Source organism: Drosophila sechellia, unplaced genomic scaffold (genome assembly GCF_004382195.2).
Source record: "Drosophila sechellia strain sech25 unplaced genomic scaffold, ASM438219v1 Y_39, whole genome shotgun sequence".
NCBI lineage: Eukaryota > Metazoa > Arthropoda > Insecta > Diptera > Drosophilidae > Drosophila > Drosophila sechellia.
The window spans coordinates 194,656-216,974 of NW_022611417.1; the positions used below are offsets into that span (position 1 = coordinate 194,656).

Genomic DNA, 22,319 nt, shown 5'->3' on the forward strand with positions numbered 1-22,319 from the left:
AGAGCTGCTCAAAGTAAAGTAGTTAGATCACTATGTAACTCCCCCAGGTACATGTGAACCAGAGATATAGAAAGAGATCTTAATATTCCAAAGATAGGCGATGTATTGAGGACCCATGCGGAAAGTTATATGCGGCGACTAGGTTCCCACCCCAACACCCTGGCGAGAAGGCTTATCCACCCCCCGAGAAAAAGAAGGCTCTCCCATCGAGATTATTATAATTATTTTTTCATGAAATAAAAAAAAAAAACAATTAAATATTGTTAAAGGAGTTTAAATTGTAAAGTAATGTATAAGTAATGTATATATTGGTATGCCTATGCTGTAGATTCCAATTAATAAAATTTACAAAAAAAAAACTTTATATTTGATAGGAGCTGCTAGAGTTTACAAAATATAAAACAGGCCTTGTAATAAACGTCAAGTTCATATACATTGTCAGTAGAATATTTGGAGCTTCCAAATGCCAATCTACTGATTCTGGCACCATACCATACCTTTCAGGCCTTTGTGCTGTAATATAGAAGTAGCCCCGTGAAAACGCACTCAATTGCATTCGCTGTCGTATTTTAATTGAATTTAAGCGGAGAGCAGCTCTCGCGTTCGTCTAGTCGCGCTTGGTCAGTCGTGAGGTGACAGTGTTGCAACTAAAATGGATTATGAGCCATCCGAAAAGATCATTGGTAATTTAATTTCCCTAAGTGGTACTGCGCTACTCTTCCCAAACCGTTGAACTTTGTTCCTTTTCGAGAAGATCAGCAGATTAATGCAAATTTTTTTCGGCAGATCCATGTCATCCGTAAATTGAGCTGGGTCGACTACTATACTGTTTGGCTGTGCTGGGACTTGCAGGCAATGAGATATGTGGCAATTAAAATTTTCAAGTCGGCACCGCACTTTGCCAAGACGATAAGGGACGAAATAAAGATACTCAAGACGGTGCGCGAGACCGATCCATCGAATCCAAGACGTCGCAAAACCGTCCAGATGCTGGACGACTTCAAGATCACCGGCCTTAATGGCACCCATATTTGTATTGTGTTCGAGATGCTGGGTGACAATCTCCTGAAACTCATACGGAAGTCCCAATTACGCGGTATTCCACTGGCCAACGTCAAAGCTATTACCCGCCAGGTGCTGGAGGGTCTTGACTATCTTCACACGTGCTGCCAGATCATCCACACGGACATAAAGCCCGAGAATGTCTTCCTGTGCGTGGACGAGCCTCATGTGCGCTCACGCTCCGTGGAGAATACATCTTCGGCTACGAATGGACCGCATTCGAATCTAACCCTGCCAACACTTCCTCCGCCGCCGCCAGCAAAGCACAAGGCTAAACAGGATCCGGCGTTAGAGAAATGCAATGTCAACGTAAAGATCGCCGATCTGTGCAAATCTTGTTGGGTTAATAATCACTTGACTGAGGACATTCAAACTCGCCAATATCGGTCACTAGAAGTTATTATCGGTGCGGGCTATAACACCTCTGCGGATATGTGGAGCACTGCATGCATGGTATTCGAACTGGCCACCGGTGAGTATCTTTTTGAGCCACACTCCGGCGAATCGTACACCCGCGACGAGGACCAATTGGCCCACATCATCGAGCTGCTGGGTCCAATACCGCGGTTTGTTAAACGGCACCTATGCGGCGAAGTCGTTTACCCGTTCCTGCGAGCTACGAAATATGTCGGGCCTTAAGCCCTGGGGCCTAATGGACGTTCTTCTGGAGAAGTACGAGTGGTCGCAAAACGATGCGGCGTCATTCGCTTCGTTCCTTAAGCCCATGCTCGAGCTCGATCCGAACAAGCGTGCCACCGCTGCGGAGTGTCTGCAGCACCCGTGGCTTAGATAAGATACGATGCAACCTGGTTGTTGGCTGCGTGCCACCCTTTTACTTCAGCAACCACCAAAGCATCAGCAGCCAGCCAGCATTACAGCAGTCTCCGTGATCCAGTTAACTCAATTAAATTGAAATTATAATATTGTATTACCGCCTACACGAACAAGTCCCCACGAAACCTGTACATAGGCTCGACAGTTCTCGATACCATTATTCATTTTTATTTAAAGCGACGCATAAGAGTGCGATGGTAGAGCATGAGCAAGTGCCGCATAGAAACCATATATGTGTTAGTGTACATTTACCCGAGATGCGAATCGGCAAATCTACATTTATAAGAGTACGTAGTTAAATGAAATGGAGTCGATCCATCGATGGGTGTCTCACACGCGCCATCGTCGATTCGATGGAATAGGGTAGTAGGGCAGCGCGTCTGAATTTTTATAAGCATATGTATATGTACATGGATGCAGAAACTTGAGCTGAACATAACAATAATGAGCACGTAGTTAATTAGTTTATCCTCGGCTTAGTGATCGACATGATCAATTTGAAATGGCATTAGTAACTCTTAAACACGTAACCTGAAATAGAAAAGCGAATGCTTTTCTATAACGTAACAACCACAAGTGAAAGTAACCTTAAGGATAATTAATTAAAGCATCCGCCTCAAAAAAATCGTATTGTTCAACATTTAATAGTAGAGCAAGCGCAAAATAATTGCAGCTTTAGCAAATAGATAAATGTTCAAGACACAGATACACCAAATTTGGCACTTTATCAAGACTAGAGCCACACAAAATTTATGAAATTTTTCTGCCCTATATATAATTTAATGTTTGCAATACTCATATGTGAAAAAAAATATAATTTTATTTCACTGAATGATTACAATTTTTTATATTTGTTGAAGAACACCGACCGATTGATTACAATTAGGTCTCAAACTGAACTCATCTAATTATTCTAATTTGATTGACGTCCAAACCTCGGTATCGAGCTTTTCTGATATGAACTTTGGACTTAAGGGATCTGATCAAGTGAAGAGAAAGAGAAAAATTAGGGGACGGATGTTTAGTCTACCAGTGGGTGACTTATTTGGAGTTGGGAATTTTCCACTCAACCCGGTCTTGAGGATCATATGACAATCTTATTCTTATCTGGAATCCAATAGTTAGATCCGGAGTAGTGTAGGGTGTATTTGGTTGTGCATGTTGTATGTGTGTTAGTGTGTAGGCATGTGCTTAAGTCTTAGGGACTTATGGATATGTCACTTAAATTTGGATATAGCATAATATTGTTTCCTAGTTGAATATTTTCATTGACATTAGTTTCTAGGTGCGGGTGTTCTTCTTTTTGTTTACAATATTTGACAATAATTTTCTAAGGTATATTTTTAAGCTTATATGCTAAATACAGAGTCAAACTAATTATCATTACATTCTTAGTCTAGTAATTGCATACCTACATACGTACATACATAGCTCGCTCTCCCGATAAGCCTAGATATATAATATATACATAAGAACGCCGCTCCGCCCCTGGCGTACCCGGCAGCGCAGCTACGCGGATTAGCCTAAGTCCAAATATATTCAAAACTGTAAAATCAGATACTCTGTAGACGTTGAGCTGGCATAACCATTTCTGCCTACTCTAAAATCAAAAGAATAAATTGAATAAATATAAAGTCAGCCCGACGGCTGCATTCAACTTTAAAACGGACTTGTGTTCTTAATTGGAGTTCATCATTACAGATGATTCCGAAGCCTGGAAAGCAACCCACTGAAGTAGATGCATATAGGCCCATTAGTCTTCTACCCGCGCTAGGAAAATGTTGGAAAGGGTAATATTAGAACGCATCCTCAAACTTCCAAGCGTGAGCTAAGCTATTCCAAAGTGGCAGTTCGGTTTCCGAAAAAGTCATGGCACTCCAGAACAGCTTCACCGAGTGACAAACTTTGCTTTGGAGGCAATGGAGGACAAGATGTATACAACAGCTGTATTCATGGATATACAACCAGCCTTTGATAGAGTTTGTAATGATGGTCTTCTAAGTAAGCTTAACACCATTTTGACGCCACAGCTATTTCTTCTTATCAAAAGCTTTCTATCGAACAGACAGTTCAGTGTGGTTGTCGATGGCGACAAATCGTCTACGCGTACAATCTCAGCAGGCGTACCCCAAGGCAGTGTTTTAGGCCCGACTGTTTATTCGCTGTATACTTCTGATATGCCGGATTCCTGGTGCTGTACAGAAGTTGAAGACGAAAACGTTTTTATTGCAACCTAAGCGGATGACACCGCGGTAATGGTCAGGAGTACAAGCATAAGTGATGCAACCAGGAATATCGGCATTAATTGCAAGCACATTTGCTTGCGTCACATTCACAAAAAGGCCTTTGAACTGCTCTGGAATTTCCATGCTCGGCTCCACCTTCTACAAATACCTCGAGGTGATTTTGGACAGAGGACTAACGTTTCAAAGGCATACGACTATGATCAACAAAGCAGTACTTTCAAAGGCTGCAAAAATGTCGTGGCTCTTATCACCGAGAAACAAACTTACATTGGCATATAAAGTTCGCCTGTATAAATACATCCTGACCCCAATTTGGAAGTATGCGTTGCAAGTATACGGAATTACGGCCGGAACTAATCTGAATAAAATAAGAGCTGCTCAAAGTAAAGTAGTTAGATCACTATGTAACTCCCCAGGTACATGTGAACCAGAGATATAGAAAGAGATCTTAATATTCCAAAGATAGGCGATGTATTGAGGACCCATGCGGAAAGTTATATGCGGCGACTAGGTTCCCACCCCAACACCCTGGCGAGAAGGCTTATCCACCCCCGAGAAAAAGAAGGCTCTCCATCGAGATTATTATAATTATTTTTTCATGAAATAAAAAAAAAACAATTAAATATTGTTAAAGGAGTTTAAATTGTAAAGTAATGTATAAGTAATGTATATATTGGTATGCCTATGCTGTAGATTCCAATTAATAAAATTTACAAAAAAAAAAACTTTATATTTGATAGGAGCTGCTAGAGTTTACAAAATATAAAACAGGCCTTGTAATAAACGTCAAGTTCATATACATTGTCAGTAGAATATTTGGAGCTTCCAAATGCCAATCTACTGATTCTGGCACCATACCATACCTTTCAGGCCTTTGTGCTGTAATATAGAAGTAGCCCCGTGAAAACGCACTCAATTGCATTCGCTGTCGTATTTTAATTGAATTTAAGCGGAGAGCAGCTCTCGCGTTCGTCTAGTCGCGCTTGGTCAGTCGTGAGGTGACAGTGTTGCAACTAAAATGGATTATGAGCCATCCGAAAAGATCATTGGTAATTTAATTTCCCTAAGTGGTACTGCGCTACTCTTCCCAAACCGTTGAACTTTGTTCCTTTTCGAGAAGATCAGCAGATTAATGCAAATTTTTTTCGGCAGATCCATGTCATCCGTAAATTGAGCTGGGTCGACTACTATACTGTTTGGCTGTGCTGGGACTTGCAGGCAATGAGATATGTGGCAATTAAAATTTTCAAGTCGGCACCGCACTTTGCCAAGACGAAATAAAGATACTCAAGACGGTGCGCGAGACCGATCCATCGAATCCAAGACGTCGCAAAACCGTCCAGATGCTGGACGACTTCAAGATCACCGGCCTTAATGGCACCCATATTTGTATTGTGTTCGAGATGCTGGGTGACAATCTCCTGAAACTCATACGGAAGTCCCAATTACGCGGTATTCCACTGGCCAACGTCAAAGCTATTACCCGCAAGGTGCTGGAGGGTCTTGACTATCTTCACACGTGCTGCCAGATCATCCACACGGACATAAAGCCCGAGAATGTCTTCCTGTGCGTGGACGAGCCTCATGTGCGCTCACGCTCCGTGGAGAATACATCTTCGGCTACGAATGGACCGCATTCGAATCTAACCCTGCCAACACTTCCTCCGCCGCCGCCAGCAAAGCACAAGGCTAAACAGGATCCGGCGTTAGAGAAATGCAATGTCAACGTAAAGATCGCCGATCTGTGCAAATCTTGTTGGGTTAATAATCACTTGACTGAGGACATTCAAACTCGCCAATATCGGTCACTAGAAGTTATTATCGGTGCGGGCTATAACACCTCTGCGGATATGTGGAGCACTGCATGCATGGTATTCGAACTGGCCACCGGTGAGTATCTTTTTGAGCCACACTCCGGCGAATCGTACACCCGCGACGAGGACCAATTGGCCCACATCATCGAGCTGCTGGGTCCAATACCGCGGTACATTTTGTTAAACGGCACCTATGCGGCGAAGTCGTTTACCCGTTCCTGCGAGCTACGAAATATGTCGGGCCTTAAGCCCTGGGGCCTAATGGACGTTCTTCTGGAGAAGTACGAGTGGTCGCAAAACGATGCGGCGTCATTCGCTTCGTTCCTTAAGCCCATGCTCGAGCTCGATCCGAACAAGCGTGCCACCGCTGCGGAGTGTCTGCAGCACCCGTGGCTTAGATAAGATACGATGCAACCTGGTTGTTGGCTGCGTGCCACCCTTTTACTTCAGCAACCACCAAAGCATCAGCAGCCAGCCAGCATTACAGCAGTCTGCGTGATCCAGTTAACTCAATTAAATTGAAATTATAATATTGTATTACCGCCTACACGAACAAGTCCCCACGAAACTGCTCGACAGTTCTCGATACCATTATTCATTTTTATTTAAAGCGACGCATAAGAGTGCGATGGTAGAGCATGAGCAAGTGCCGCATAGAAACCATATATGTGTTAGTGTACATTTACCCGAGATGCGAATCGGCAAATCTACATTTATAAGAGTACGTAGTTAAATGAAATGGAGTCGATCCATCGATGGGTGTCTCACACGCGCCATCGTCGATTCGATGGAATAGGGTAGTAGGGCAGCGCGTCTGAATTTTTATAAGCATATGTATATGTACATGGATGCAGAAACTTGAGCTGAACATAACAATAATGAGCACGTAGTTAATTAGTTTATCCTCGGCTTAGTGATCGACATGATCAATTTGAAATGGCATTCGTAACTCTTAAACACGTAACCTGAAATATAAAAGCGAATGCTTTTCTATAACGTAACAACCACAAGTGAAAGTATCCTTAATTAAAGCATCCGCCTCAAAAAAATCGTATTGTTCAACATTAAATAGTAGAGCAAGCGAAAAATAATTGCAGCTTTATCAAATAGATAAATGTTCAAGACACAGATACACCAAATTTGGCACTTTATCAAGACTAGAGCCACACAAAATTTATGAAATTTTTCTGCCCTATATATAATTTAATGTTTGCAATACTCATATGTGAAAAAAAATATAATTTTATTTCACTGAATGAATACAATTTTTTATTTTTGTTGAAGAACAACGACCGATTACAATTAGGTCTTAAACTGAAATCATCTAATTATTCTGATTTGATTGACGTTCAAGCCTTCGGTATCGAGCTTTTCAGATATGAACTTTGGACTTAAGGGATCTGATCAAGTGAAGAGAAAGAGCTTTGGAGTTGCTGACTTTAATTGTCTTTGGATTTCTCTTGGATTCAAGTGCATTCTTACACAAGTTTTGTTTATTGAAATCTAATACTTTTGTTTTAGGAACTGCGAGTCCGAGCTATGAACGTGGGAACATGACGATGGGGTAAGGGCTTAGGCAAGGAATGTTTAAATTAGGGGACGGATGTTTAGTCTACCAGTGGGTGACTTATTTGGAGTTGGGAATTTTCCACTCAACCCGGTCTTGAGGATCATATGACAATCTTATTCTTATCTGGAATCCATTAGGTACATCCGGAGTAGTGTAGGGTGTATTTGGGTGTGCATGTTGTATGTGTGTTAGTGTGTAGGCATGTGCTTAAGTCTTAGGGACTTATGGATATGTCACTTAAATTTGGATATAGCATAATATTGTTTCCTAGTTGAATATTTTCATTGACATTAGTTTCTAGGTGCGGATGTTCTTCTCTTTGTTTACAATATTTGAAAATAATTTTCTAAGGTATATTTTTAAGCTTATATGCTAAATACAGAGTCAAACTAATTATCATTACATTTCTAGTCTAGTAATTGCATACCTAACTCTATATCTTCTATGTATTCTGTGAACTGTTGTAGGTTGAATATAAGTATTGCAATTTGTTGGTTTTGTTCTTTTTCTAACTTGAGCCTATTTATTATGTCAATACCTCTGTTGATTATGTCGACAATCATATTTAGATCATGGGTTTTTACGGAGTCTTCTGACATGTTATTAATTTTTTCTTCTAGCTCTTCCCTGTCGTCTTCATCTAATGTACCGAATAAGTATTTATAAGCTTTCCCTACTACGTTTAAAAGACCTCTTTGGCTTCGCTGAATAATTCTTAAACCATTTAATTCCCAATTTACTTTATCGCCTAAATATTGTATCTGTGGTACATTGGGATAGTCATTTGCTTCAGTAACTAGGTTTTCGAACATTAGCATTGTCTTTGTTATGTTTATACTCAAATAATGGTATTCGTAGGTGGTTGGAATTTCCATTGTTCCAGTTTGGAATTGCTGCAATTAACGATGTTGATAAATGATAATATGCAACTAAGCATAAGTGATTTTACTCTTTACAAAGTGGAGCCTGTCTATATTTTATGTCAACTTCAAAATCATGCTTATTCTTATTAAGATATTCGATCTTATCGATTTTTTTTTGTTGTACGTCTGGTCTACCTGCATATAGAAAAATGTCCGCTGGATATCGTTTAGTGCTATTATGTTTGGTTTTGTGATTGTATACGTATAATATTTTTTCGAATTTTGTACACCTTTCTTCAATATTTTGTTCGTTTCCAATGTATACAAGATGTATACAACAGCTGTATTCATGGATATACAACCAGCCTTTGATAGAGTTTGCAATGATGGTCCTCTAAGTAAGCTTAACACCATTTTGACGCCACAGCTATTTCTTCTTATCAACAGCTTTCTATCGAACAGAAAGTTCAGTGTGGTTGTCGATGGCGAAAAATCGTCTACGCGTACAATCTCAGCAGGCGTACCCCAAGGCAGTGTTTTAGGCCCGACTCTTTATTCGCTGTATACTTCTAATATGCCGGATTCCTGGTGCTGTACAGAAGTTGAAGACGAAAACGTTCTTATTGCAACCTAAGCGGATGACACCGCGGTAACGGTCAGGAGTACAAGCATAAGTGATGCAACCAGGGGCCTACAGGAATATGTGACGGCCTTCGAGAAGTGGGCAACGGAATGGAATATCGGCATTAATTGCAAGCACATTTGCTTGCGTCACATTCACAAAAAGGCCTTTGAACTGCTCTGGAATTTCCATGCTCGGCTCCACCTTCTACAAATACCTCGAGGTGATTTTGGACAGAGGACTAACGTTTCAAATGCATACGACTATGTTATATGCGTCGACTAGGTTCCCACCCCAACACCCTGGCGAGAAGGCTTATCCACCCCCCGAGAAAAGAAGGCTCTCCATCGAGATTATTATAATTATTTTTTCATAAAATAAAAAAAAAAACAATTAAATATTGTTAATGTAGTTTAAATTGTAAAGTAACGTATAAGTAATGTATATATTGGTATGACTATGCTGTAGATTCCAATTAATAAAATTTACAAAACAAAAAACTTTATATTTGATAGGAGCTACTAGAGTTTACAAAATATAAAACAGGCCTTGTAATAAAAGTCAAGTTCATATACATTGTCAGTAGAATATTTGGAGCTTCCAAATGCCAATCTACTGATTCTGTCACCATACCATACCTTTCAGGCCTTTGTGCTGTAATATAGAAGTAGCCCCGTGAAAACGCACTCAACTGCATTCGCTGTCGTATTTTAATTGAATTTAAGCGGAGAGCAGCTCTCGCGTTCGTCTAGTCGCGCTTGGTCAGTCGTGAGGTGACAGTGTTGCAACTAAAATGGATTATGAGCCATCCGAAAAGATCATTGGTAATTTAATTTCCCTAAGTGGTACTGCGCTACTCTTCCCAAACCGTTGAACTTTGTTCCTTTTCGAGAAGATCAGCAGATTAATGCAAATTTTTTTCGGCAGGTCGCTACCATGTCATCCGTAAATTGAGCTGGGGCGACTACTCTACTGTTTGGCTGTGCTGGGACTTGCAGGCAATGAGATATGTTGCAATTAAAATTTTCAAGTCGGCACCGGACTTGGCCAAGACGATAAGGGACGAAATAAAGATACTCAAGACGGTGCGCGAGACCGATCCATCGAATCCACGCCGTCGCAAAACCGTCCAGATGCTGGACGACTTCAAGATCACCGGCCTTAATGGCACCCATATTTGTATTGTGTTCGAGATGCTGGGTGACAATCTCCTGAAACTCATACGGAAGTCCCCATTACGCGGTATTCTACTGGCCAACGTCAAAGCTATTACCCGCCAGGTGCTGGAGGGTCTTGACTATCTTCACACGTGCTGCCAGATCATCCACACGGACATAAAGCCCGAGAATGTCTTCCTGTGCGTGGACGAGCCTCATGTGCGCTCACGCTCCGTGGAGAATACATCTTCGGCTACGAATGGACCGCATTCGAATCTAACCCTGCCAACACTTCCTCCGACGATGCAAGCAAAGCACAAGGCTAAACAGGATCCGGCGTTAGAGGAATGCAATGTCAACGTAAAGATCGCCGATCTGAGCAAATCTTGTTGGGTTAATCATCACTTGACTGAGGACATTCAAACGCGCCAATATCGGTCACTAGAAGTTATTATCGGTGCGGGCTATAACACCTCTGCGGATATCTGGAGCACTGCATGCATGGTATTCGAACTGGCCACCGGTGACTACCTTTTTGAGCCACACTCCGGCGAATCGTACACCCGCGACGAGGACCAATTGGCCCACATCATCGAGCTGCTGGGTCCAATACCGCGGTACATTTTGTTAAACGGCACCTATGCGGCGAAGTCGTTTACCCGTTCCTGCGAGCTACGAAATATCTCGGGCCTTAAGCCCTGGGGCCTAATGGACGTTCTTCTGGAGAAGTACGAGTGGTCGCAAAAGGATGCGGCGTCATTCGCTTCGTTCCCTAAGCCCATGCTCGAGCTCGATCCGAACAAGCGTGCCACCGCTGCGGAGTGTCTGCAGCACCCGTGGCTTAGATAAGATACGATGCAACCTGGTTGTTGGCTGCGCGCCACCCAGCCAGCAACAGCAGATGTAGGGGGAGCTCTAGCAGGAACCGGAACAGGAAAAGGAACAAGAGCAATAGCACTAAAAGGTGGATCACCGGCAGTAACAGCAGACGGAGAAGTTGGCAGGGGCTATATAGAATCTTCGGCATCGGTGGCTACTTTGGCTTCCATCTCATCAATTGCTTCCATATCGGCTGCAGCAATGGCGGCACTGAACGACCTTATTTGGTTGCACCCTTCGTAACCACAGCCTCAGCACCATCCACTCCACATCCCCACGCATCCATTTCGACAAACACGGCCAGCACAGTGCCAGCTACACCTACACGTCGTCGCATCGCTCCCGAAAACAATTTGGACTTGGTTGAGGACTTGGGTGTGGCACTTGCTCAAATAGAGGACCCGCAGACACCCACCAAGAACAAATCGCATCGCTTTTTCTGGCGCAAGGCACTGCGACGTGTCTTCCAGCGTCGTAAGTGGCGTCGCCGGCAGGACTTGCCCCGCTGGCATCGTCCCGCCCGTCGCTGACGTCGTCGCAACCTGGCTGAGATGCATCTGCGCCTGCTGTGCAAGATCCACTGCGTGCAGCCCGCGTGGCCCTGCTCAGCTGCATCCGCTGGCGAACCCTGGCAACATACGCAACAACAACTTTTACTTCAGCAACCACCAAACCATCAGCAGCCAGCCAGCATTACAGCAGTCTCCGTGATCCAGTTAACTCAATTAAATTGAAATTATAATATTGTATTACCGCCTACACGAACACGTCCCCACGAAACCTGTACATAGGCTCGACAGTTCATTTTTATTTAAAGCGACGCATAAGAGTGCGATGGTAGAGCATGAGCAAGTGCCGCATAGAAACCATATATGTGTTAGTGTACATTTACCCGAGATGCGAATCGGCAAATCTACATTTATAAGAGTACGTAGTTCAATGAAATGGAGTCGATCCATCGATGGGTGTCTCACACGCGCCATCGTCGATTCGATGGAATAGGGTAGTAGGGCAGCGCGTCTGAATTTTTATAAGCATATGTATATGTACATGGATGCAGAAACTTGAGCTGAACATAACAATAATGAGCACGTAGTTAATTAGTTTATCCTCGGCTTAGTGACATGATCAATTTGAAATGGCATTAGTAACTCTTAAACACGTAACCTGAAATATAAAAGCGAATGCTTTTCTATAACGTAACAACCACAAGTGAAAGTATCCTTAATTAAAGCATCCGCCTCAAAAAAATCGTATTGTTCAACATTAAATAGTAGAGCAAGCGAAAAATAATTGCAGCTTTATCAAATAGATAAATGTTCAAGACACAGACACACCAAATTTGGCACTTTATCAAGACAAAATTTATGAAATTTTTCTGCCCTATCACGTATATATAATTAAATGTTTGCAATACTCATATGTGAAAAAAAATATAATTTTATTTCACTGAATGAATACAATTTTTTATTTTTGTTGAAGAACACCGACCGATTACAATTAGGTCTTAAACTGAAATCATCTAATTATTCTAATTTGATTGACGTCCAAACCTCGGTATCAAGCTTTTCTGATATGAACTTTGGACTTAAGGGATCTGATCAAGTGAAGAGAAAGAGAAAAATTAGGGGACGGATGTTTAGTCTACCAGTGGGTGACTTATTTGGAGTTGGGAATTTTCCACTCAACCCGGTCTTGAGGATCATATGACAATCTTATTCTTATCTGGAATCCATTAGGTACATCCGGAGTAGTGTAGGGTGTATTTGGGTGTGCATGTTGTATGTGTGTCAGTGTGTAGGCATGTGCTTAAGTCTTAGGGACTTATGTCACTTAAATTTGGATATAGCATAATATTGTTTCCTTTTTTTTTTTGGAGTAACTAATTCTATTTATTAAGATTTCAAAAGGAATCGTTCAGTAATTCCTCTGAACTTAACCTAATGTGTGATAAAGATAGATGAGACCAAGTGGTATCTTAATTATAAAGTACAAAAGAAAATGTAATATGTTATGTTATCCTCCGTGTAAGGAGATCGCTGGGGTGTACCCTCTTCAGTCTTCGGAGAGAGATGGGATCAGCTAGGATAGTTGCTAGTCGGTTCGGGTGGGCCATAAGCCTGTCGGCATAACGGCTGCTGTGGAAATTAATCTGATCCCCAAGATGGGTAACTTTCAGATCTCTTTCGATGACTATGTTCGTCACGTACCAGGGGAGCCCAGATGCGTGACGTGCAGCTCTTGACTGGACCACACGGAGCCTATTAAGCTGGGATTTGGCGGCAGTTCCCCACACCTGGATGGCATAACTCCACGTTGGAGCGAGAATGGCTTTGATTAAAAGAGCCTTAGAGCTCATTTGAAGTTTGCTTGAGTGGAAGAGCCAGTCGAGCTTTTTTAGCTTCGCCAGTGACTTTGATTTGACCGACGTGATGTGGGCCCCCCAGGTCAGTCTCCGATCTAGATGAACTCCTAGGTAGCAGTGCGATCTAGCATTGGTGATAGGGCTTCCATTGAAGGTCAGATCTGTGCAGGTTCCTGGTCGCAGGGAAAAAGTTACACAGGCTGACTTTGAGGAGTTAATGGCCACATTCCATTTGGCAGTCCATTTTTCGATTGCGTGCAGCCAATCCTGGACCGCGTTGGAGGCAGTTTGCAGTGAAGGATGAGACGCCAGCATGGCAGTGTCATCGGCGTAAGTGGCCAGGAGCAGCTGAGCCGGGGGGACTTCGGCGTTGTTTGCGGGAGATGGCATGTCAGCAGTGTACAGGGTGTATAGGAATGGCCCAAGAACACTTCCCTGTGGAACTCCTGCATGAATCTCCTCCAGGCTGGATCGAGCATCACGCACTGCAACGTCGAACGTCCGATTAGAGATGAACGATCTCAGGATGGCATAGTAGGGAGCAGGAAGGAGAGTTTTCATCTTGTATAGAAGGCCCTCATGCCACACCTTGTCAAACGCTTGCTTCACGTCTAGAAAGACGCCGACCGTGTAGAGTTTGTGCTCGAAGCCATGCGTCACCTGGTTTACCAGTCGATGTATTTGTTCAGGGCAGCCGTGGGACTTCCTGAAACCAAATTGGTGTGGAGGTATATGGTTCACTACTTGCGGCAGTTCCATCAGGCGGGCTAAGAGTATTCTCTCAAAAATCTTAGAGAATGTTGATAGCAGGCTGATTGGGCGATATGCATCGATCTGCGTTGGCGGCTTTCCGGCTTTAGGTATCATAATGATACGTGCTCGCTTCCATTGCCTTGGAAAGTGCCCTAGCCTTAGCATGGCATTAAAAATTTTTACTAAGGCTAGGACTCCTTTGCGTGGCAGAGACTTCGCAGCACGGTTGTCGATGCTATCGTAACCAGGGGTTTTCTTGATGTGTAGCGCCTTCAGCTGCATCATGACTTCCTGCGGAGTGGTATGCCTAATGGGGCGAGCCGGTACAGTCGGGGCGTCCAGAAAATTATTGATTTCTACGCGGCTTGAGTCGTCTGTTAGGTTGAAGGGCAAGAAGGTGGAGGTCAGGTGCAAAGCAAATGCCCTCGCTTTTTCATCGTCCGTCTTGAGCCAGAGGCCACTTTGACTCAGGATGGGAGATTGAAACATCGGCTGCCTCTTGATATTTCTTGTGAGCCTCCATAACGAGAAGTTGCTGTTGTTATCTGGGCCAATACCCTCAAGCAGGGTATCCAGATTATCTCGTCGGGTCCTGGCTAGCAAACGATGCAGTCTGTTTGTGGTACTAGAGTATAGCTGCTTGATGTTCGGATCTCCTGTGGCGATATACCGTCTCCTGAGGCTCCTTTTGTGGGAGAGCAGCTCCCTAGCCTCCAAGCTCAAGATGGGAGCCCTCCTTGCGGTCGTGTGACGAGCTTGATGTGGGGGAGGTGTGGCCCTCCGTGCTGCTTCCGCGATTGTAGCTACGAGGTAATCTACATAAGCTTCCAGACTACTGCATGTGTCAATGGGGATGTTGAGATCAACTGTGGCCTCGATGTGCTCCTTGAAGGCCACAGTATTTGCAGTAGGTGACAGCATTTTAGTGACACCTTTGAAAAGCTGAGCGTCTTCATCCAGCACAAACAGCAGGGGGAGATGGTCAGACGACAGTTCTGTCAGGGTTTGCACGTTGATTTCTTGCTGTCTGAATCCTTTGGAGATCCCGAAATCAATTGCACTTGGAGTGACACTTGTTCGAAAGGGATAGCAAGTAGCTTCTCCAGTTGCAACAATGTCAATACCTTTGCCCGCCAGAGCGGAGAGCAGCACCCTGCCTCTAGTGCACATCCTGTAGTTTCCCCACCATCTGTGCTTTGCGTTCCAATCACCTGCCGCTAGGAACTTTGTGCCAAATTGAGAGATGATAAGCTCAACGTCAGCCTCCGTCCACCTGAGGTTAGGAGGGCAGTATACTGAGGCAATGTTAAAAGTACCCCTGCTTGCCGTCAGCTGGATAACTGCTGCCTGGATGTGATTTTCCGACAGGGTGGAGAAGAGTTGATGGGAGATGAGTGATCTAATAAGGATCGCCGCACCTCCGCGACGGCTGTCATCCGGGTGGTTGGCAGTGTGGAGGGTAAAGCCAGGAATTCTAAAAGTGGACCGGGAAACGAAGTGGGTTTCCGACAGCAGGAGGATGTCGATTTCGTGAAGCTCGATGAAGGCGAGGATCTCATTGGTCTTCGAGGAGGCCCCATTGGCATTCCAAGCTGCTATCTTAAGAGGACCCATTTTGAGCAGCAGAAGGGAAGGTGCGATTTTGCATGAGCAGTTGCATTAGTGTTTCAACTAGTGACAACATCCTGTCAAGCCTAGAAAACAGTTGTTCCAGCTTAGACTCAAGGTTGGCGCTTGCAGGGGGGACAGTAACGGCAGGCTTGGCGACGGGCTGACTTCCTCTGACTATACTAGCAAAGGAAGGCTTACCAGACATAAGGACTGGTGGACTGGGTTGGTGTACTCCTCTTGCAGGACCAGAAACAGAGGGTTCATTGACTTTCCGTTGATGTTTGCGGTTAGAAGCCTCTAGCAGGTATTTTTTGCAACCTTTAAAGTTTGCTGCATGGGGGCCGCCACAGTGAAAACAGAATCTGGCCTCGTCCTGTTCCAGCTTGCACTCTGCAGTGGGGTGATTTTCTCCGCATTCTCTGCATATATAGTGCCGAGAACAATATGCCTTGGTATGACCATAGCCTTGGCACCTGTGGCATTGAATCGGTTCCGATTGTTTACGGGGTTTCTCCCAAGTTACCCTGTGCCTACAGACAACCGGTATGCCCTTTACTTGATTGTTGTTCTCAGCTTTTTTGAGGTCAATGAACCTCATATTAAGAGGAAGAGAGGTAGCCTTGTTGCGCGGAGTATAAATCCGTACAATGTTATGTCCTTCGTTCTGGAGGGCTGCGATGATATCCACCGATGGGACTCCGTGGTGAATATTGCGCATGACAATCTTGTAGGGTCGGTCCTCCGGTAGCTGATGGTGATGGAAAAGGGATCCTTTGTCGAGAAAGTGACGGGCCACCAGCCTGTAGCTTTCTGGGGAGTTGCACTGAACAGCGCAATCTCCCGAATTCAGGGCCTTTATTGTATAGGAGTCTCCCACAAGAGCGTCCAGCTCGTCGCGAAATGATGTGAAGTTCACCACATTGGGAAACATCATTCTAGGTACCTTAGAGTGACGGCTTGATTTCGGGGCTGGTACAGTTTGGTGAGCACCTTTCAGCTGTTGTTTTTGTCCTGCTTTCCTTGCGGCACGGTTGAGGGCGGTATTCGAGGAGCATGGCTCGTCGTTGTCACTCGAAGATTCCACGCCCAGGACCATATCTTCCTTGTCGCTAAGGGCTTGGAAGCGATTGGCAGTGATTTTAGCCGGCTTGTCAGACGCCACCTTTTTTACCATTTTAGGGGAGAGGACCGCACCTGCTCTCTTTATATTTCCTCTATTCCTAGATTTAAAGGAGACATCCTGCCAGCCGGAGGCAGATTGTGGCTTCGCAATTGAGCTGACAGATGCACTGTTGTGAGTTGTACTGGCAGTAGTAGAGCATACGTTGCCGCTCAAGGAGGAGGTGAATATGTACGCAGACGAGATAGTCGAGCTGGTGGTGGTCAGTGTGAAGGTCGAGCTGCAGTAGGTATTAGAAATACTGGTAGTAGCGAAGGCTGGATCTTTACTCAGCCAGCTCTTTGTCAATTCCTTCCGAATCTCTTTAGGGCCAGCGCCAGCAAATAGCTTCATCGACTCATAATCGATAGATTTTTGCTGTGGATCGTTATCCATAATCAAAATCTGCAGCTAAAAGCTTACAGTTCAAGCAGCAGAGTGTCTAAGACACAAGCGACCGCGTGGCCGCTGGGCAGCGGAGCCCCACTTCGTGCAAACAAATTCACGTTGAGTTCCACTACAATATCACAGATAGCGACTTAAGGGTCACTATTAACAATTTGTGCCACTATTTTGGATTTGATTTTAGTTTAAAAATTCACGAACAAAAAACTATAAACTCTGACCTACTGCTTGGCCTGCTTGGCATCTCAGATGAATATTGTTTCCTAGTTGAATATTTTCATTGACATTAGTTTCTAGGTGCGGATGTTCTTCTCTTTGTTTACAATATTTGAAAATAATTTTCTAAGGTATATTTTTAAGCTTATATGCTAAATACAGAGTCAAACTAATTATCATAACATTTCTAGTCTAGTAATTGCATACCTAACTCTATATCTTCTATGTATTCTGTGAACTGTTGTAGGTTGAATATAAGTATTGCAATTTGTTGGTTTTGTTCTTTTTCTAACTTGAGCCTATTTATTATGTCAATACCTCTGTTGATTATGTCGACAATCATATTTAGATCATGGGTTTTTACGGAGTCTTCTGACATGTTATTAATTTTTTCTTCTAGCTCTTCCCTGTCGTCTTCATCTAATGTACCGAATAAGTATTTATAAGCTTTCCCTACTACGTTTAAAAGACCTCATTGGCTTCGCTGAATAATTCTTAAACCATTTAATTCCCAATTTACTTTATCGCCTAAATATTGTATCTGTGGTACATTGGGATAGTCATTTGCTTCAGTAACTAGGTTTTCGAACATTAGCATTGTCTTTGTTATGTTTATACTCAAATAATGGTATTCGTAGGTGGTTGGAATTTCCATTGTTCCAGTTTGGAATTGCTGCAATTAACGATGTTGATAAATGATAATATGCAACTAAGCATAAGTGATTTTACTCTTTACAAAGTGGAGCCTGTCTATATTTTATGTCAACTTCAAAATCATGCTTATTCTTATTAAGATATTCGATCTTATCGATTTTTTTTTGTTGTACGTCTGGTCTACCTGCATATAGAAAAATGTCCGCTGGATATCGTTTAGTGCTATTATGTTTGGTTTTGTGATTGTATACGTATAATATTTTTTCGAATTTTGTACACCTTTCTTAAATATTTTGTTCGTTTCCAATGTATACAAGATGTATACAACAGCTGTATTCATGGATATACAACCAGCCTTTGATAGAGTTTGCAATGATGGTCTTCTAAGTAAGCTTAACACCATTTTGACGCCACAGCTATTTCTTCTTATCAACAGCTTTCTATCGAACAGAAAGTTCAGTGTGGTTGTCGATGGCGACAAATCGTCTACGCGTACAATCTCAGCAGGCGTACCCCAAGGCAGTGTTTTAGGCCCGACTCTTTATTCGCTGTATACTTCTAATATGCCGGATTCCTGGTGCTGTACAGAAGTTGAAGACGAAAACGTTCTTATTGCAACCTAAGCGGATGACACCGCGGTAACGGTCAGGAGTACAAGCATAAGTGATGCAACCAGGGGCCTACAGGAATATGTGACGGCCTTCGAGAAGTGGGCAACGGAATGGAATATCGGCATTAATTGCAAGCACATTTGCTTGCGTCACATTCACAAAAAGGCCTTTGAACTGCTCTGGAATTTCCATGCTCGGCTCCACCTTCTACAAATACCTCGAGGTGATTTTAGACAGAGGACTAACGTTTCAAATGCATACGACTATGTTATATGCGTCGACTAGGTTCCCACCCCAACACCCTGGCGAGAAGGCTTATCCACCCCCCGAGAAAACGAAGGCTCTCCCATCGAGATTATTATAATTATTTTTTCATAAAATAAAAAAAAAAACAATTAAATATTGTTAAAGTAGTTTAAATTGTAAAGTAACTTATAAGTAATGTATATATTGGTATGCCTATGCTGTAGATTCCAATTAATAAAATTTACAAAAAAAAAAACTTTATATTTAATAGGAGCTGCTAGAGTTTACAAAATATAAAACAGGCCTTGTAATAAACGTCAAGTTCATATACATTGTCAGTAGAATATTTGGAGCTTCCAAATGCCAATCTACTGATTCTGGCATCATACCATACCTTTCAGCCCTTTGTGTTGTAATATAGAAGTAGCTCCGTGAAAACGCACTCAACTGCATTCGCTGTCGTATTTTAATTGAATTTAAGCGGAGAGCAGCTCTCGCGTTCGTCTACTCGCGCTTGGTCAGTCGTGAGGTGACAGTGTTGCAACTAAAATGGATTATGAGCCATCCGAAAAGATCATTGGTAATTTAATTTCCATAAGTGGTACTGCGCTACTCTTCCCAAACCGTTGAACTTTGTTCCTTTTCGAGAAGATCAGCAGATTAATGCAATTTTTTTTCGGCAGATCGCTACCATGTCATCCGTAAATTGAGCTGGGGCGACTACTCTACTGTTTGGCTGTGCTGGGACTTGCAGGCAATGAGATATGTTGCAATTAAAATTTTCAAGTCGGCACCGGACTTGGCCAAGACGATAAGGGACGAAATAAAGATACTCAAGACGGTGCGCGAGACCGATCCATCGAATCCACGCCGTCGCAAAACCGTCCAGATGCTGGACGACTTCAAGATCACCGGCCTTAATGGCACCCATATTTGTATTGTGTTCGAGATGCTGGGTGACAATCTCCTGAAACTCATACGGAAGTCCCCATTACGCGGTATTCTACTGGCCAACGTCAAAGCTATTACCCGCCAGGTGCTGGAGGGTCTTGACTATCTTCACACGTGCTGCCAGATCATCCACACGGACATAAAGCCCGAGAATGTCTTCCTGTGCGTGGACGAGCCTCATGTGCGCTCACGCTCCGTGGAGAATACATCTTCGGCTACGAATGGACCGCATTCGAATCTAACCCTGCCAACACTTCCTCCGCCGCCGCAAGCAAAGCACAAGGCTAAACAGGATCCGGCGTTAGAGGAATGCAATGTCAACGTAAAGATCGCCGATCTGAGCAAATCTTGTTGGGTTAATCATCACTTGACTGAGGACATTCAAACGCGCCAATATCGGTCACTAGAAGTTATTATCGGTGCGGGCTATAACACCTCTGCGGATATCTGGAGCACTGCATGCATGGTATTCGAACTGGCCACCGGTGACTATCTTTTTGAGCCACACTCCGGCGAATCGTACACCCGCGACGAGGACCAATTGGCCCACATCATCGAGCTGCTGGGTCCAATACCGCGGTACATTTTGTTAAACGGCACCTATGCGGCGAAGTCGTTTACCCGTTCCTGCGAGCTACGAAATATCTCGGGCCTTAAGCCCTGGGGCCTAATGGACGTTCTTCTGGAGAAGTACGAGTGGTCGCAAAAGGATGCGGCGTCATTCGCTTCGTTCCTTAAGCCCATGCTCGAGCTCGATCCGAACAAGCGTGCCACCGCTGCGGAGTGTCTGCAGCACCCGTGGCTTAGATAAGATACGATGCAACCTGGTTGTTGGCTGCGTGCCACCCAGCCAGCAACAGCAGATGGAGGGGGAGCTCTAGCAGGAACCGGAACAGGAAAAGGAACAAGAGCAATAGCACTAAAAGGTGGATCACCGGCAGTAACAGCAGACGGAGGAGTTGGCAGGGACTATATAGAATCTTCGGCATCGGTGGCTACTTTGGCTTCCATCTCATCAATTGCTTCCATATCGGCTGCAGCGATGGCGGCACTGAAGGACCGACAATATTTGGCTGCACCCTTCGTAACCACAGCCTTAGCACCACCCACTCCACATCCCCACGCATCCATTTCGACAAACACGGCCAGCACCGTGCCAGCTACACCTACACGTCGTCGCATCGCTCCCGAAAACGATTTGGACTTGGTTGAGGACTTGGGTGTGGCACTTGCTCAAATAGAGGACCCGCAGACACCCACCAAGAACAAATCGCATCGCTTTTTCTGGCGCAAGGCACTGCGACGTGTCTTCCAGCGTCGTAGGTGACGGCGTCGCCGGCTGGCGAACCCTGGCAACATACGCAACAACCACTTTTACTTCAGCAACCACCAAAGCATCAGCAGCCAGCCAGCATTACAGCAGTCTCCGTGATCCAGTTAACTCAATTAAATTGAAATTATAATATTGTATTACCGCCTACACGAACACGTCCCCACGAATCCTGTACATAGGCTCGACAGTTCTCGATACCATTATTCATTTTTATTTAAAGCGACGCATAAGAGTGCGATGGTAGAGCATGAGCAAGTGCCGCATAGAAACCATATATGTGTTAGTGTACATTTACCCGAGATGCGAATCGGCAAATCTACATTTATAAGAGTACGTAGTTCAATGAAATGGAGTCGATCCATCGATGGGTGTCTCACACGCGCCATCGTCGATTCGATGGAATAGGGTAGTAGGGCAGCGCGTCTGAATTTTTATAAGCATATGTATATGTACATGGATGCAGAAACTTGAGCTGAACATAACAATAATGAGCACGTAGTTAATTAGTTTATCCTCGGCTTAGTGACATGATCAATTTGAAATGGCATTAGTAACTCTTAAACACGTAACCTGAAATATAAAAGCGAATGCTTTTCTATAACGTAACAACCACAAGTGAAAGTATCCTTAAAGCATCCGCCTCAAAAAAATCGTATTGTTCAACATTAAATAGTAGAGCAAGCGAAAAATAATTGCAGCTTTATCAAATAGATAAATGTTCAAGACACAGACACGCCAAATTTGGCACTTTATCAAGACAAAATTTATGAAATTTTTCTGCCCTATCACGTATATATAAGATAAGCCTAGATATATAAGATATTTATAAGAACGCCGCTCCGCCGCTGGCGTACCCGGCAGCGCAGCTACGCGGATTAGCCTAAGTCCAAATATATTCAAAACTGTAAAATCAGATACTCTGTAGACGTTGAGCTGGCATAACCATTTCTGCCTACTCTAAAATCAAA

The 22,319-nt window shown here is 43.7% G+C and overlaps 1 protein-coding gene and 2 pseudogenes across 1 annotated transcript; all 3 read left to right on the forward strand.

Moving 5' to 3' along the window:
- Positions 1 to 436: 436 nt before the first annotated feature.
- On the forward strand, positions 437 to 2,464 carry LOC116803473 (annotated as a pseudogene).
- Positions 2,465 to 4,944: 2,480 nt separating this feature from the next.
- On the forward strand, positions 4,945 to 6,436 carry LOC116803474 (annotated as a pseudogene).
- Positions 6,437 to 9,668: 3,232 nt separating this feature from the next.
- On the forward strand, positions 9,669 to 21,659 carry LOC116803478 (dual specificity protein kinase lkh1-like). The gene is given in 3 exon segments (XM_032727176.1): positions 9,669 to 9,835; positions 9,939 to 10,691; positions 19,751 to 21,659. Coding segments are annotated over 3 exon segments (2,379 nt in total). The 5' UTR covers positions 9,669 to 9,804; the 3' UTR covers positions 21,346 to 21,659.
- The last annotated feature ends 660 nt before the right edge of the window (positions 21,660 to 22,319 follow it).